At 35.8% G+C, this 16,353-nt stretch overlaps 1 protein-coding gene across 3 annotated transcripts; it reads left to right on the top strand.

The window, feature by feature from the left end:
* The first annotated feature begins 877 nt into the window (after positions 1 to 877).
* On the top strand, positions 878 to 12,130 carry LOC122051526. 3 transcript variants are annotated; one of them, XM_042612722.1, is made up of 4 exons: positions 879 to 1,044; positions 1,222 to 1,289; positions 1,377 to 2,123; positions 11,656 to 12,130. In XM_042612722.1, exons 3-4 carry the CDS (start codon positions 1,681 to 1,683, stop codon positions 11,873 to 11,875), a joined length of 663 nt encoding a protein of 220 aa, XP_042468656.1. In that variant the 5' UTR covers positions 879 to 1,044; positions 1,222 to 1,289; positions 1,377 to 1,680; the 3' UTR covers positions 11,876 to 12,130. The 3 variants fall into 3 exon arrangements, with proteins under 3 accessions (XP_042468641.1, XP_042468656.1, XP_042468649.1); XM_042612707.1 differs by lacking the exon at positions 1,222 to 1,289 and having other exon boundaries at positions 878 to 1,044; XM_042612715.1 differs by lacking the exon at positions 1,222 to 1,289 and having other exon boundaries at positions 879 to 1,052.
* The last annotated feature ends 4,223 nt before the right edge of the window (positions 12,131 to 16,353 follow it).

The raw sequence follows: 16,353 nt of genomic DNA, 5'->3' as shown, positions 1-16,353 counted from the left end.
TGCGTAAGACCATTCACATTAGATGTCGTCCACCGTCGCTATATATATATATATATATATTTCAATTTCCATTTTTTAGTTTGCAAAGTTTAACGTGTTTGGAACTTTAATGATGGGAGTTAGAGGCTTTGATGACTCCCTCGGAGAAGAGAATAGGTCGCTTTACTTCGGTCGGCCGCATGCTTCCGGCAATCACAGAACTGTGCGTCTTGATCTATCAATTTGGGTCCCCGGTGGTGATGATAGTTATCTTAAGGTGGTCCTTCATGGTTCATTCTCGTGGAAGACCCTCCGAAGAACTCAGTGATAAGGAAGCGTGACCATTTGGAATAGCAAGGAACTCTTTCTTCTTTTTTAAAATCAATTGTATATCTGGGCAACATCGAGTGGATCACAAAAGGCACATTTTAATCCAGCTAAATTCATGGAGTTAAAAGAGGGTGAATTACAACATGACTAAATTCCCTTTAGACTCCGAGACCCTCTTCATCAATGATGATTTGGCATTTCAAACCTACATAAATCAAAAGGTTTAGAGGCAATATCAGCTCATTCCCGGTTTGATTTCTAACTACAACGTATTACCTTAGTGTGGCCGGAAATTTTCATAAGGTCAGATCGATTATTCCAATTTACGTTACCCAACTTGATTAATTATTTTTAAAAAAAATTATAAAAAAAATTCTCTACTTTCAAATTATTAAGAGAAACCGTAATTATTTTTTTACTATAATTTAAAGCGTTTTGCTATCTTTTCATCTTATAATTTTGGATCGAAAGGTCGGATGGATTATTTCCAAAATTAATGAGTTCGTAGAATTCAATACCTAGATTAAAAAAAAATTAAAGTTTTTGCTCTCTCCCGTTTGTGGCCCTGCCGCTGTCATAAGAATCCATGCCTGCACAGTTCGTCGGGTCTCTTCATCTTTGCTCCTACAACCCCGGTTCTACTCCACTTCTCCTCCCTTGGTCTCTATTTGATTTCTGGTTCCTCCGAGCAGAGCGAGCTCAGCTCCCCTGGTGCCGCCGCCGCCACGGCTGCTGGTAAAATCGTCAGTTTGTGAGGACTTTATTTTCAGGATCTTAATGTGGCCATCGTGAATTGTTTTATTTATTTATAATCTGTCTATTCTGCTCGTGGTCCTTCATCCAAGGATGAGAGTTCACAAAAATCGATTTTTTGTCCTACTTCCCTTACTCCCCATTATTCACGCATTGTAGGGAACTTGGGATTTAGGATCGTCCTTATTTTTTTGGAAAACCTCGTGTTTAATGTAACGGCCCTTCGGGTACAATTTGTTGTTCAAAGCTTGCAGGTGACCTATGGGGAAGCTTCTTTTTTGCTGATTTATAGTCGTGTTTTTTTTTTCTTGAAGGAGTTGCTCAAAAGATTGTGATTATGGCTCAGCTCAGTACGGATAAATACTAAGAAAAGAGAGTCAACTTCATTGTGGGTTTCTAAGTTCCTGGCTGTCTGACTTTGTTTCTCAACTTGGAAGGAGCTCTTCTATTGCTTGTTCTTGCCATCCTCCTCATTCTATGTAGAAGAAATTGCACATTCTTCTGCTCCTTGTCGTCGAGTTGTACAAAGTTCTTGGTTAAAAGATAGGGCATCCTATCTAAGAAGCTGATAGAAGTTACTGTCATATTACAAATTTCTGCTGTTAAAATTATTGTCGAATGGTTAAAATGATTGGGAAATGGAAACCCTACGGTGACGTAGAAGAAGGGGCACATCGCTGTCATGGTAATGAGAGTGATGAAGAAAACATTTGCTACTCAGATGCTGAAGAGCACTCTTGGCATTCGCCATATAGCTCCCACAGTGCGAGTTCTGTTTATGATGGTGACGGTGCCTCGATCGATGAATTTAAAGCGGCCTGTAGAAAATCCTGTGTCTCGGATTCTTCACTTGATCACGATGGCCTAGAGAGTGGAGATTCTTCAGGAGTAAAGGTGGATATTAATAAAGCTGAGCGAGATTGCAGGATTTGTCATCTCAGCCTGGAGAAGGCATCTCCGGAATCAGATGCCCCCATTGTATTAGGCTGTTCTTGCAAGGATGATTTAGCTGCTGCCCACAAGCAGTGTGCTGAGACATGGTTTAAAATCAGGGGGAACAGGTAAAATTAGCTTGACATATCTTTATGCATTTCTCTTGTTGCTTCATTCTTAGCTCTTTGGAAAGGGGTTCTTTCCCTTGGTTGCATTATTGTTTAAATAGAGAAAATTTTGATTACACTTTTTTTTTCAATCGAGAAAGGTCAGTCACACTTGTTGCTGTTGCAAAGTTGTTAAAACTATTCTACTTACAATTCTGGGATTTACCAGGTAGAATTTTCTTTTTTAATCTAGATGAAAAACATATTATTTAGCAGTGAGTGGAATAAAGCAGATCTAGACCAGATACAAATCAGTGAGTGAACAGATATAGAAACAATTAGGAATTTCCTAGGATTCCCTTTTTATTCTCTTTGTCCTCATTCTATATACGAGTTTGGACAAGTTTGGTTTCTTGAATTTACCTTTTTTTTCCACGGACGAAGAATCCCACAAAATTTATAGCAAAACTTAGTTGGCTGTGGTGCTCTTTTTGAAAATTCTCTTTGCTAACCTTTATGGGATTTAGTTACCGAACTAGCTAGTGTTTTTCATTTGACTCATAAGCCTAACTCTTTCTGTTTGCACTATTGGTTGTTTTACTTTAATTAATCCTTGAAGGCTGCATTATACATGTTCCGGTCTGAGAGTGTGGATGAGTGAACCATCGGTGAGTTGTCTTCGAGGTTGACAAGTTCCAATGGTCTAGCGATGAGTGAGCTCTACGGATCTCTGCAAAACTCAAAGAGTGTTAGAATGAAGCCTAAGGTGGATCTTGGCTCAGTTATTTTGACACTTGAGTTGGGCCTTAGAGAGCATAGAGGGAGAAAGGAGCAAAAAGTAGAAGGAAAGTCTGGATTGCTTGTGCACGTACCTACACCTGCGGGAGCATACTCTTATTTAAATTACCTTGGAGCAGATAAACATGTCTCTCATGTACTCGTCTTCACATCCCCAATAAGCCATGTTCGAGTTGAGGAGATGTCATGTCACCTCACATCCTCCACTGCTTCTGCCACCCACGTTTGGACTCCCATGGTCCAATGTTTGCCGCATCTTTTGTTGGCCACGCCTTCCATACTCCAGTGTGTGAAGTGAAGGCACTAGAACTGATCGATCGTCAAAGGATCGAGTTAAGCATTCGAGGAGTTGGGAATGGTTGAGGAGTGACTAAATGTCAAGGAGCCAGGAGTGGCAGAGTGTGGAGGAGTTAGGAGTGGTGGAGCGTCGAGGAGCTGGGAGTGGCTGAGTGTCGAGGATTCGGCAGTGGCCGAGTGTTGAGGATTTGGGAGTGGCATAGTGTCAAGGAATCCAAGAATCGAGAGTGGCTGAGTGTCGGGAAGTTTGGAGTTGGGAGTGATTGAGTGTTGAGGAGTTTGGACTCAGAAACGGTCGGGTATCAGGAAGTCTGGAGCAGGAGCTATCGAGTATCGAGGAGTCTAGAGCGGCTAAGTCACAATCTCAATCTCGAAGAGGGTTTGGATCAAAACCATCTTTAACACGTCTCGACCCGTCCGGATTCGACCTTTGATGATCCCCATTGCACTTCGTGTAGACCAACTATCCCCCATATCAATACACTTTAAAGTGTTCCATACCTAATCATTATTATCCTCATCTCTTTCACTTTTGATAATCATGGAATTTGGAAATGTTCTTGAATTTATGCTAAACATAAATAAGATAGTTGAATGTTTGCTTTGTAGTATATGCATCTTTAATTAAACTCCATCATGATAGAACATGAATTTTCTCTTAACTGCATGAATTCTAGGAAGGAATTATAAAAACTTGAATTGAAAAAACACAAGATATGATCTAGTTTTATAAAAAATATGACATAATATATAAGCATAAACAAAAACGACAAGGAACCTAATTGAAGAGTCATTCTCCTTGTCCTTTAGCGTTGTTTGGAAGAACTTGAGGAAGAAGAAGAAGCGGAAACAAACGGGGAAGATCTTCTAAGGGGCTTAGGGGTGATAATGCCGAAAAGTTTTTTTGTCAATGGGGAACAAGAAACTATGTCAAGATTTGATACCCTAAACCCTTGGGACCTCTCCTTATATAGGCAATCAATCCGTTATTAGCCTATAGTTTATAATGGATTGAGCTAAAAGGTTCTACACATTCAACCCATATCTGATAACCCGAAATCCAATAAGCTTAAGTTATATAACTTTAATGGATTCAGTTTGTACTCATATGCACAACTTACAATTAAGCTCACTAATTGAAGATAATAACCAACAATCTCACACTTAGACTACTTGTGAGTTGTTTACAAAATACAAGCAAAACTTTAATTAATATCAAACTTTATAGGTATAGAATATTTCTGTAAATAATCTCGTTCAATAACATCATTGGTATATGACTAAAGAGGTCATACTATTGTATATGATCGTAACAAGCCCCAATAGTAATCATAATACCAATGTCATTAACGACATAATTATGATGTAGATGTGTAGATGGAAATTATATGAAATGTGATCAATACATGTCAATTTTCAACTGGTTCTAAGGTGACCTCAAAAGAGGTCAGATCATATGTGCAAATACTTTATGCTAAATTGCAAACTTTATGATTCCAAAAGGAATCTATATATCATATTTACAAACATCAAATGTTAGACAGCAGCAGTAAATCATGGCATATTTTATTCAGAGTGTTAAACAAATAAAATATCCATGAATATTTTGAACTTTAAGTACGTACACTAATCAAAAAAATATTTATCTTTATTAATCAACATAGAGTAATAAAATAAATACATGCTCCTACTTGATGAGTTCTTCTTTCATAAGGACTTTCATATCTATAACTTGTGCATGAAACACCTTAGGTACCAAGCCTTTGGTGAGTGGATTAGCCAACATGTAATCTGTGCTCATGTGCTCTATCATAACCTGACGACTCTGGATTCTTTTTTTTTAGCCACTAGAAACTTGATGTCGATGTGCTTATACTTCGACGAACTGCAGTTGTTTTTGACATAAAGTTCCGCGGTTTTATTATCACAATAGATCATCAGTGGTCGGTCAATGCCATAATGATTTGCAATGTTGTGATGAAATTCCTCAACTAAATCCCGTGATTGGGTGTTTTATAGCATGCTACCAACTTGCCTCCATAGTAAACGTAGTTGCTAGCATTTGCTTGACGCTCTTCCAAGAGATAACCCCTCTAGCAAGTATGAAAATATAGCCTAACGTGGACCTTCTGCTATTCAGGCATCTAGCAAAATCGAAGTATGAATATCTAATCACCTGATCTGATCTTTGATACGTGAGCATATGTCCTTTAGTTCTTTGTAAATATTGTATCACTCTCTTAACTATTTTCCAATGTGACGGTTTTGGATTACTAACATATCTGCCTAACATCCCCACTATAAACGCTATATCTGGTTGATTACAAACTTGTGCATACATGAGACTTTCCACTGCCAACGCACATGAGAATTGTTCTATCTCATTTATTCTAAGTTCAAGCCATGGATACTATTGCAAGTTGAACTTATCACATCTTGACACAGGTGTGTCACTAGATGTACAATTCTGCATGTTATACATTATAAGTATCTTTTCAATATAGACATGTTGTAAAAGTCCAAGAATGTCTCTTGAATGATCACGACATATCTGTATGCCTAAAACAAAAGATGTTTCACCAAGATCTTTCATTTTAAAATTACCAGATAGAAATGACTTGGTTTGATGCAGCAGACCCTTATTATTATTGCTCGCAAGTAATATATCGTCCACGTACAAAACAAGTATAACAAATTTGCTCCTACTGAACTTGACATATATGCATTGCTCAATGGGGTTCTTCTTAAATCCAAATGAGGTATCACTTAATCAAATTTCCGATACCACTGACGGGACGCTTGTTTCAATCATAAATGGACTTCTTTAATCTACATAATAGGTGCTTTGAGTCCTTAGACTCAAAGTTCTCTATAGCTCCAAATCCTCTATGTCTCCATTGAGGAATGCAATCTTTACGTCCACTTGATGTAGCTCTAAATCATAATGAGGTACTAGTGTTATGATTACCCTAAGGGAATCTTTCGTCGACATAGGTGAGAAAGTTTTCTTGTAATCAATGCCCTTAGCAACAAGACGAGTCTTATACTTTTTGACATTGCCTGTTGATTTGTTTGGTTTTAAATATTCATTTACAATTAACGGGTTTATACCTTCAGATAATTCGATAAGTTTCCAAACATCATTGTCTGTTATAGATTTCAACTCTTCTTTCACGACGTTAATCCATCTTTCAGAGTTAGAGCATTGATTGACTTCGTGGAAAGATGTAAAATCACTTTCCAACCCTATGTCCAGATCATGCTTTTAGAGATAAACATAATCACGAGAATTTGTGGTTCTCTGTTCCCTTGTTGATCGTCTTAAAGGTACTTGTGCTTGAGGTGGTTGAGGTACTTTCTCATCAATATGAGGCAATACCTCAATTTCAGTGGCAGACTCTTCCAATTGCGTTGGAGATGTCACGGGAATATCTTGGTTCACTACGCTTACTAGATGTACAATATCCATAATGTGCGGTATGGTAACCATACTGCTACTGATCACACTAGTATTGATCTCAAGAGGATCGCCAACGCTTTTCTCAAAAGATACTTCCCTGATTTTATCACTCCCACTGTCCTTAATTAATTTGATATTTTTCTTTTCGAAGAAGGATCTATTAGAGGGATTATAAAATTTATACCCTCTTGACTTTTCAGAGTAATCTACAAAATTACAGCTAACTATTCTTGAGTACAATTTCCTTTCATTAAGCATGTAAGGCCTAGCTTCAGCTGGACAATTCCAAATATGTAAATGCCTAATGCTAGGCTGTCTATCCGTCCACATCTCGAATGAGATTTTAGTTACTACCTTACTAGGTACTCGATTGAGTAGGTAAATTGTAATCTTAAGTGTCTCACCCCATAAAGATTTTGGTAGAGAAGTGAAGGTCATCATACTTTTCACTATATCTTTTAGGGTTCGATTGCGACAATTAGCTATATTATTCTGACTGGGTGTACCAGGTATGGTATATTGAGGCACAATCTCACACTCAGGAAGGTAATTCGCAAAAGTTCTTGGACGTTGTTCACCTGATTTATCATATCGAACCTACCACCAGTCAGTTAACTTTGTTTGCAACCATTGCAACCTAACAATATTCACTTCCATGGTCAAATTGGATGACTTTAATTTTCTTTCCTAGTTAAAGTTCAACTTCGAATTTGAAAATTTTAAACATGTCCAAAGATTGCGACTTCTCATGAATAATGTACAGTTAGCCAAATCTTGAATAGTCGTCAATGAAGTTAATAAAATATGTGTGTCTATTCCAAGATGCCCTAGGGAATGGTCCACAAATGTCCGTATATATTAGCTCCAAAATGTTATTACAACGGCTAGCCCCATTGTTCATTTTGTTAATGGTCTTTCCCTTAACACATTCTATGCAGACATTAAAGTTTGACATGTCAAGGGAATCGAGAATTCCATGTGGCATTAACCTTTCTAGGCGTTATTTGGATATATATCCTAAACACCTATGCCACAACATGGAAAAATTCTCATCGGCCAATTTGTGTTTCGTACCTATACTATGCATTATTACGTTGTTAACTGTAGGAGTAAAGATGTTCAATTTAGAAAGCTTATTAACCAAGGTATCATTGCTAACCAATACTGAATTAAAGAAAATACTGAAAATTTCATTTTTAAATGAACAAGAATAATCTGATTTGTCCAAAAAAGAAATTAAAATTAAATTTCATCGAAAAATAGTATAATAAATGTATTTTCTAAATCCAGAAAGAAATTGGTTCTTAAATGGTACAATAAATGTATTTTCTAAATCCAGAAAGGCATTGGTTCACGTAGTCTAAAAACATCAATTGACTCAACTTTAGCCTTCTTTCCAATTCTTGTATAGATGTATCTTTCACCATCAAGCGAAAATCGGCTCTTGAGACAACTCTGCATAGTGACACTTATGTGAGTAGTAGCATCGATATATATTCACCAAGTATTAGTAGATACAATTACTAAATTGACTCTCGAACTAATAAAGTTGAGAAATTTATCCTTTTTTACACACTAGTTGACGTACTTGAGACAGTCTTTCTTCATATGACCTTTCCTCTTGCAAAAGAAATAAATGAATTCCTTATCTTTTTTTTTGTGCTCCTTATGAGCATTGCCTCTAGAATTTGCAGTTTGTTTTCCTTTTCCTTTATTATTGATTTTCTTTCGCTTCTTGCTCACACTCTGAGAACCAGATACTAAGTGAGCACTTTCTCAATTTTTAGTCTCCCCTCTTGCACACATTGAGTAATAAGCTCATTCAATGTCCATTTTTCCTTTTGAGTATTATACGATATCTTAAAAGGAGTAAACCGTGCAGATAAAGACATCAAGACATAATGCACTAACATACCCTCAAACATATTAAGTTTTAGTACTTTTAGACTTGTCGCTATATTAGACATCTTTATAATGCACTCCCTTATGTTTTCTTTAATACTATATTGCATGGTTACCAACTTTGTAAGAAGTGTGGTAGCCTCAACCATTTCATTTGAGGTGAATTGGTTTACCAATTGGTTCGGGAAACTCCTAGCATCTTCTCCTTCTATTATTGAGTCATTTATTGGTGATGGTATGAAAAGTCTTATGATACATATGCAATTTGATTTCTCCCACTGTTGAAATTCAGCCATCTACTCTATAATACTAGCACTGGTCAGGGGTGTGGGGTGATCATTTCTTAATGCATAGTCTAAATCCATGCAGTCTAAGACTACAATAACGTATTCTTTCTATTCAGCAAAATTCGAACCAGTTAATGTTAGAATGTTATTAATGCTGGTAGTTACAAATTACACTAAAATTAAAGAAAGAGATTTATTTAAGCTCACAATTTAATTAAAGCCAAGAGCATGTATAATATAAAATTATGCAAATAAAATAAAATTTTGAATGCATATAAAGGGACTCTTTATGAGATACCAAATACAACATTACATTTTACTCTGTAGACTAAAATACAATTTATTAGCGGTACTCTCAGGTATAATTCAAATTTTAATTGGCCTCATAATGTGTCTTCCTTTAGGCCGACCCATTGTGCGCATAATATGATATTTTATATGAGTTATATTTTGGTTCATAGCTCACAATAACGTTAATCAGCCATATAATATGTCTTCCTTTGGGCTGATATATTTTGTGCATGATGTGAACAAAATAATATTTTTGTTCCATAGTTGTAAGCTACCTTGTGCATATATCTAATATAAAAGTAACATTCCTTTGGGTTGATTTCTCTTAGCATAGATATATATCTATCAACACAAAATGCACTAAATCTAAGGTGCCTTCTTTTGGGTTGACACACTAGTTCAACTTAGTAGTACATTGTGTAAATTAACCAAAAAAATCGTAAGAACTTTATTCGAATAAAAATTACTTAATCAACCTTAACAACTTCAAATTAGACTTTTTAATCGATTGATATCTTATGATAATCTATTGGTATGATTCAATCGATTCAAAAGTTTATTGTATGCGACTTCCTCAAGAAGTTAAAGCTTCCTTCATGTTCTATAATTAAATAATATTATTTAATACTATTTAATGATTCATGCATTAAAAATAAATAAATAAATATTTAATGTATTTTTTTTTTACCGTTTCACGTTAAAACAGTGTTAATCATTTTTTTTTTAATGCATTCACATTAATGAAACAGTAGATTAGTGTTTAACGAAGAAATCGTTTAATCAATTATAAGGAACTTAATCGATTAAAAAATAATCCTAATCAATTAAAAAGAAACTTAATCAATTAAAAATTGGCGTAGTCTCTAGTTTAGACTGTTTAATCGATTGGATCTTAATCCTAATCGATTGATTTTATCAATCGATTGGGATGATCGATTCCAATCAATTTTATCGTGATTTACATGGTTAATCGATTGAACTTCAATCCTAATCAATTGAATTCATCAATCGATTAAGATGATCGATTCCAATTTATTTTATCACGATTCTAAGCTGTCAATTTATTGACATAATCGATTAGTAGTATCGAATCGATTAACCAGATCGATTAAAATCAATCTCGTATTTGATCCCGTCGTCCTAATCGATTACAAACCAACAGAATCAATTAGGGCCAACTGATTAATTAAATCAATCGATTTCGAATAATTCTATTCACAATTTTAGGCTTGATAATCGATTGTCCGACCAAGCCAATCGATTTTACCATTACGATTTGACCTAAAATTGGATCAAACATTGTGTTTTTCGACTAAGAAGCGGCGATTTGCTTGTTGTTCTTTACGAAAACGCAAAAATTTGATATACCCAAGCCTTTCCTAGGTTTTCTATTATAGTAATTCGACAATCAAATTGCTAAAACAAAAGATCGACGAAAAATCGTAACTTTAATCCATGAAGTCGTGTCTTTGAATTCTAACCGCATGAATTCTAGGAACAAAATAAGAACTCGAATCGAGAAAACACAAGACATGATCTAGTTTCATCGAAAACATGGCATAATTTATAAGCATATACAAAAATGATAAGGAACTTGATTAAAGAGTCATTCTCCTTGTCCTTTAGCGTCATCTGGAAGATCATGAGGAAGAAGAAGAAGTAGAAGCAAACGGGGAATATCTTCCAAAGGGCTTAGGGGTGATGGCGCCGAAAAATTTCTTGTTAATGGGGGATAAGAAACTATGTCAAAATTTGATACCCTAAACCCTTGGGGGCCTCCCCTTATAAAGGCAACTAATTCGTTATCAGTCCATAGATGACAACGGATCGAGCTAAAGGGTTCTACATATTCAACCCATATCCAATAACCTGAGATCCAGTAAGCTTAAGTTAGATCACTTTAATGAATTCAATTTATACTCATATGCACAACTTACAATTAAACCTACTAATTAGAGATAATAACCAACCCATCATTTATTTGGGTAAAAGTTCTTATACAATTACTGGATATCATGTACACTCATGAGGTTGTGACCTGAAAGTTTAGAAGAGGGAATGCATACATATCCAGTTATGAACGTACTTTGTATTTTTAACAATAAACTGGCGTTGAATTCCAAAAAGATGCAATTGAAAGCGAATCAATTAGAAGTTACAAAAGATAATTCATACAAAAATTAAAAATAAGATTTAATCTTTCACCTATTTTATGAACCATGACAAGTGTATTTTCTTTTTGATCACAACCTACCCGAAGCAATGTAGGTTTACATGATTAAGAAAATATGGAGTTGCTGAATACTATCCACTCAAAACATGTGAAAATATTTCAGATACTAATTAATGAAATTTCAACACAATCTTCTTTTGATATACTGGAATTATTCTCTCTGGAGCCACCCTGGATCTCTAGCTAGTCTCATTTTATGCTATTAGATCAGTCACTTTCTTATATGTTTACATCTTCTACAGACTGCGCCTAAGTCTCTTTTGTATCTATTTATCATGATTTTAGGATCTGTGAGATCTGTGGTTCAACTGCACGGAATGTGGTTGGTGCAACTGAGACAGAGACTGTGGAGCAGCGGAGTGAGGTAGATACATTAACCATTCCACCACCACCATCAGAAACTCGAAGCATTTGGCAGGGGCACCGATTTCTTAAATTCCTTCTTGCTTGTCTTGTGCTCGCCTTCGTCGTCTCATGGTTATTCCGCTTCAACGCGCCAGGATAAACGCCTAAAGATTTTGAGAATAACATCAGCATCGTGTTTCCCTTTTCGTATGAACAAGGTCTCTGTGTGAGTATGCATGGGGCTCATTACAACAATATTAAGCAAGAAACACTCAGTGATTCCTTTGAATTGTCCATCTGCTAGCAGCTTGACGAAGGGAAAACAAAGCTGAATAACACCCTTTTTTGTTGTTTCAGCCTTTCAGGCTTTGATTATCTGTTTTGTGATGCAATTAGTCTCATCTTTCTGCTCCAAGGAGTTTACCAGTTGCAAGATTTGATCATGTTGCAGTAGCTTATGCTTTTCTATGTTTTGTCAAAAAAAAAACAATTTAGAATACCGGGTGATCAGCACCCTAGTTAGGTTTTCAAAGCATACATGATCTCTTAGAAGCTGCATTTCATGAGTGGATGTTGAGTGTTTGAGATGTATGATGGAACCAAGAACATCGCTGCCTGAAGTAAATCAACACAAGGGCACCGTTGTTGGTGCCCTTTTCTCTCAGTGAGTGCATGTTGGCCCTGTGAGTTCGAGTGGCAAGTCAATTCTTCAGTTTCTCAGTTAAATCTTGTGAATTTTGGATACTTCTCTCAATAAAAATAAATAAATAACGTGTGACTCCCAAAAATAAATAAATAGCCAATTTTTGTTATTCACGCGCAACAGTTTGTTAAGCACATGTGATCGAAACGCACCAATATGTTGTCTTAATTGTATAAACTAAAATTAGTTTCAAAATCATAATTTAGTGCGATAAGATCCAGCTGAAAACTTTTAAAGAACGCTAATCTTAATTTATTTGTCCAACAGTTATTGTATAGGTATAACAATGTCTCATGGAGCTTAGCTTGTGCATCGATTCTCCGGTTAAACAACGATGCGTCATGCCTTGACTCTAAGACATGGGCACCGCCCCCACTACTGATGGCAATTGAAATGGAAGCTAAAAGCTGGAGTGAACCAGATACGGCCGGTGAGTGCTCCATTAAACCACACCTAATCTTTCATTGATTATATTCAACCCAAGTGTGGTCTCCATTAAAGCATGGTATTAATATATGAGTATTATAACATCAATGTGGATGATGTAAAAATTAAAAGAGAGAAAATTAGGATTGCTTTATTATTATCATCAAACTTGATGAAAAGTTAAGCAATAAGATGTTTATATAGTTAGGTTAAATATCAAGAAAAATACTAAGCTATCCTTAATAGCTAATAAATAAAAAATCTAATAATAATAATATAATCTAACATCCTCTCTCAAACTCATGATGCAACAACTAAAAATATCGAGAGTTTATCAAATAAGAAACGAAAATGTGATGCGAAATATATCTTAGTAAACATATCATCAATCATTATATTAGAAGTAATGAATGACAATGTGATAGTGTCAATCTGAAGATAATAACAAATAATGTGATAATCAATTTTAATTTGTTTCGTCCTCTCATGAAAAATTAAATTGCGCAATTTGAATAACACTCTAATTATTACAATATAACATAGTAGGTTGATGAAAAAAGATACTTATATCTATAAGCAACTAACGTAACCAAACTATCTCACAAGTAGTTGAGGTCGTGTCACGGTATTCAGTTTTTGTGGAAGATCTAGAAATAACATCTTCTTTCTTACACTTCCAAGAAATGAGGGAATCGTCAAGAAAAATGTAAAAGTCAGTGGTAGATTTATAATTCGTAGGATTACCAGCCCAATCAACATCAGAGTACACACGTAGCTCCAGAAATGAAGTAGAAAGAAATAAAAGACTTTGATATTGAGTGTCTTGAAGATACCTGAGAATTCGAAAAACAGAAACCCAAGAACTATAATTAGTGCAGTTACAAATTGACTAACCCCATGAACAATATATACAATATTTGGACGAGTCATGGTGAGATAAACCAAGCTCCCAACAATAGTTTGGTATAAACTAGGATCTGGTAAAGGTGGGTCATTAAATGGAGAATACCAAGCATGAGTCTTAATAGGAGTATCAACCATTCTATTATTAGTAAGATGTGCATGCTCAAATAGATCAGATATATACTTTGACTATGATAAAAGATAACTTTTGGGGGAATAGATGACCTTAATACCCAGAAAGTAGCATAGAATACCCAAGTCTTTGTAGGATTGATGTGCGCGTGAGAGGAGGGTAAATCACGTGTGTTTTTAAAAATAGAATCTTTTAATAATTTAAAACAAAGTGCAACGGAAAAAAAAAAATAAAAACATGAGAAGCAGAACGTGAGACTTAGTCGGTTATTTAGTTCAGAGCCTTAGGCGACTCCTACTCCAAGACCCATGATATCTCAAACCGTATCAATGGGCAATCCACTATGAGTCTCTTCCAAAACCGCTGGAAGAGATAACCGAGTACAAGTACGAAAAGTGGGAAAGTGTAATAGCCTACACTTTTCCTTTTGCAAGTATGAAAGATGTACAAAATATGAAATCGTTAACAATACTTAGAAGTATATGTTAGGACCCTTAGCGGTCGGCTAGAGGGTGGTGAATAGCCCCTGCACAAAATAAGCAAACACAACTTTTCTCAAACTTATAACTTAATTAAAAGAACACTTGCATAAAATTAATAAAGAAACTAAAGAAAAGAGGCACCAAGAATTTACATCGTTACAACCAGAGAGGTTGTTAATCCAAGGCAGATGAAAAAGTACACTAAAAATCTCCTCTAGGCGGAGAAACCTCTTACAGATTCAAAGCTCAGAAAACAAAGCTAAACTCAGACAAACTCAAGCACAAGTGTTGTTACTCTATAATCCTTGTTCTTCTGAGCTTCTGGGAGCAGGGCTGCTTATATAGCCCTGCTCGGGGTGCCTGAAAGGGTTCCAGGCGTCTGAAATGAGATAGAATTTTATCTCTGATGCAACGTTCAAACGCCACATCGAAATGACTATGAATCGGGTTCCGGGCACCCCGGACTAGTCCGGGCGCCCCAACCAAGTCCGGGCACCCCGGGGCTAAAAATCAGCCCTTTGCTGATTTTTGGTCCCGTCCTCCTTCTTTGGTTCAGCTCGCATCAATCTGGGTTTTTCGCTCTGGCTCCGCTAGCTTGGGTGATTTCGGCCATCCGAAATAGGGCTCACCCAAACCCAACTTTCGACCTTCTCGAACAAACTTCCGCTCCAGCTTCTCGTCCCTCGGAAACACCGCGCGCCTCCTTCTTGTCCACCTCGTACTCTTCCGCAGCACCTCGTCCTTCAGACGCACCGAGCCCGTCGGCTCTCTCCCGTGCTGTCCTTCTCGCTAGCTGCGTATTTTGCTCAACATCCTGTGCTCCTAAGTTCCTGCACACTTAGACACATGGTTAAAACAACAAGACCTAACCTAACTTGGTTGATCACATCAAAGCTACCTTGGGGTATCAACAATCTCCCCCTTTTTGATGTGAGCAACCCAAGTTAAGTTAGGGTAAGCCAACATAAAGTAAAAGCAATAAATTTTACAATTAAGTGCAAAAAGTAAAAAAAAAATCAGCTACCTCCCCCTAGACTTAATTTTTTCCTTCTCCCCCTTTGATCACATAACAAAAAGGGGTACCAAAAAAATCTAAGGGTAACTTTTCAAAAATAATAAAGTTAAAAAAACTCTAATTTTCCAACAATTTTGAAAAACTTATCAAGTTTTTGAAAACTTTGAAAAAAAATTGAAAATAATTTTGATATCATTTAAAAAAATTTACAACGTAAATAATTTTAGAAATTTTAAGTTTTACAAAAAAAAATCTTAAGTAAAAAAAAAAGAGTAACTATTTAAAGTATTAATTATAATTAAATGCTTTATCAGTTAGTCAATTAAATATTTTATTTCATTAATTGACTTTCAGATTATGGCGAGGTACTAGGACTTCTTGGTTATTGGAGCAAAGTCTCTTAAGGAAATCAAACATTTAATCTACTATCTGAAAGTCCTAATTTTAAAATTTTAATCCAAGAATGATTTTGGAACCCAATATAGGTTCCTTCCAACTAGGTTGATTAAAAATCTTCTAGGAATATATTTCTTAAAATTTTTCCTAATTTGTCCCTTGTGGTAATTAAGGTACCAATTTAGACGATTAAATTTTCTAATACTTGTATTATATAAGCATGTATGATTTTTCAAGTTCTTTATTTCTTTTTACAAATTATCATTTTCTAATTTTATTTTGTCAACTTCTTCTAATGGATAAGATTTGACTAGAATTAATTTTAATTCTTGGTTTTCTTTTTCTAGCTTACAGCAATCTTTTGACAATAATTTAACAAACTTGAATAATTTATCGGGAGGCAGAGATCGTACCTGACTTACCTTGTCGATCCAGTTGTCCGTAACTTCCCTGAACTATTGCTTTCTTCCAATGTCACTCCTCCGTCATCGATGCTCTCGATGCTCATTTCGGATAAGCTTGCTTCGTTTTCGTCTTTTTGATGACTTGCCACTAACGCAAGTCCGACGATGGCTTCAAT

Source organism: Zingiber officinale, chromosome 1B, assembly GCF_018446385.1.
Source record: "Zingiber officinale cultivar Zhangliang chromosome 1B, Zo_v1.1, whole genome shotgun sequence".
NCBI classification, from domain to species: domain Eukaryota; kingdom Viridiplantae; phylum Streptophyta; class Magnoliopsida; order Zingiberales; family Zingiberaceae; genus Zingiber; species Zingiber officinale.
Note: the sequence above shows the minus strand (reverse complement) of the source record. Positions and strands in the feature narration are given on the sequence as shown.

What these genes read in the sequence shown, in the direction of transcription:
- LOC122051526 (XM_042612707.1), top strand. Translation starts at nt 1,681, where the DNA reads ATGGTTAAAATGATTGGGAAATGGAAACCCTACGGTGACGTAGAAGAA. An exon ending in TTTAAAATCAGGGGGAACAG is followed by an intron (nt 2,124 to 11,655) that starts GTAAAATTAGCT and finishes TCATGATTTTAG; the next exon opens with GATCTGTGAGATCTGTGGTT.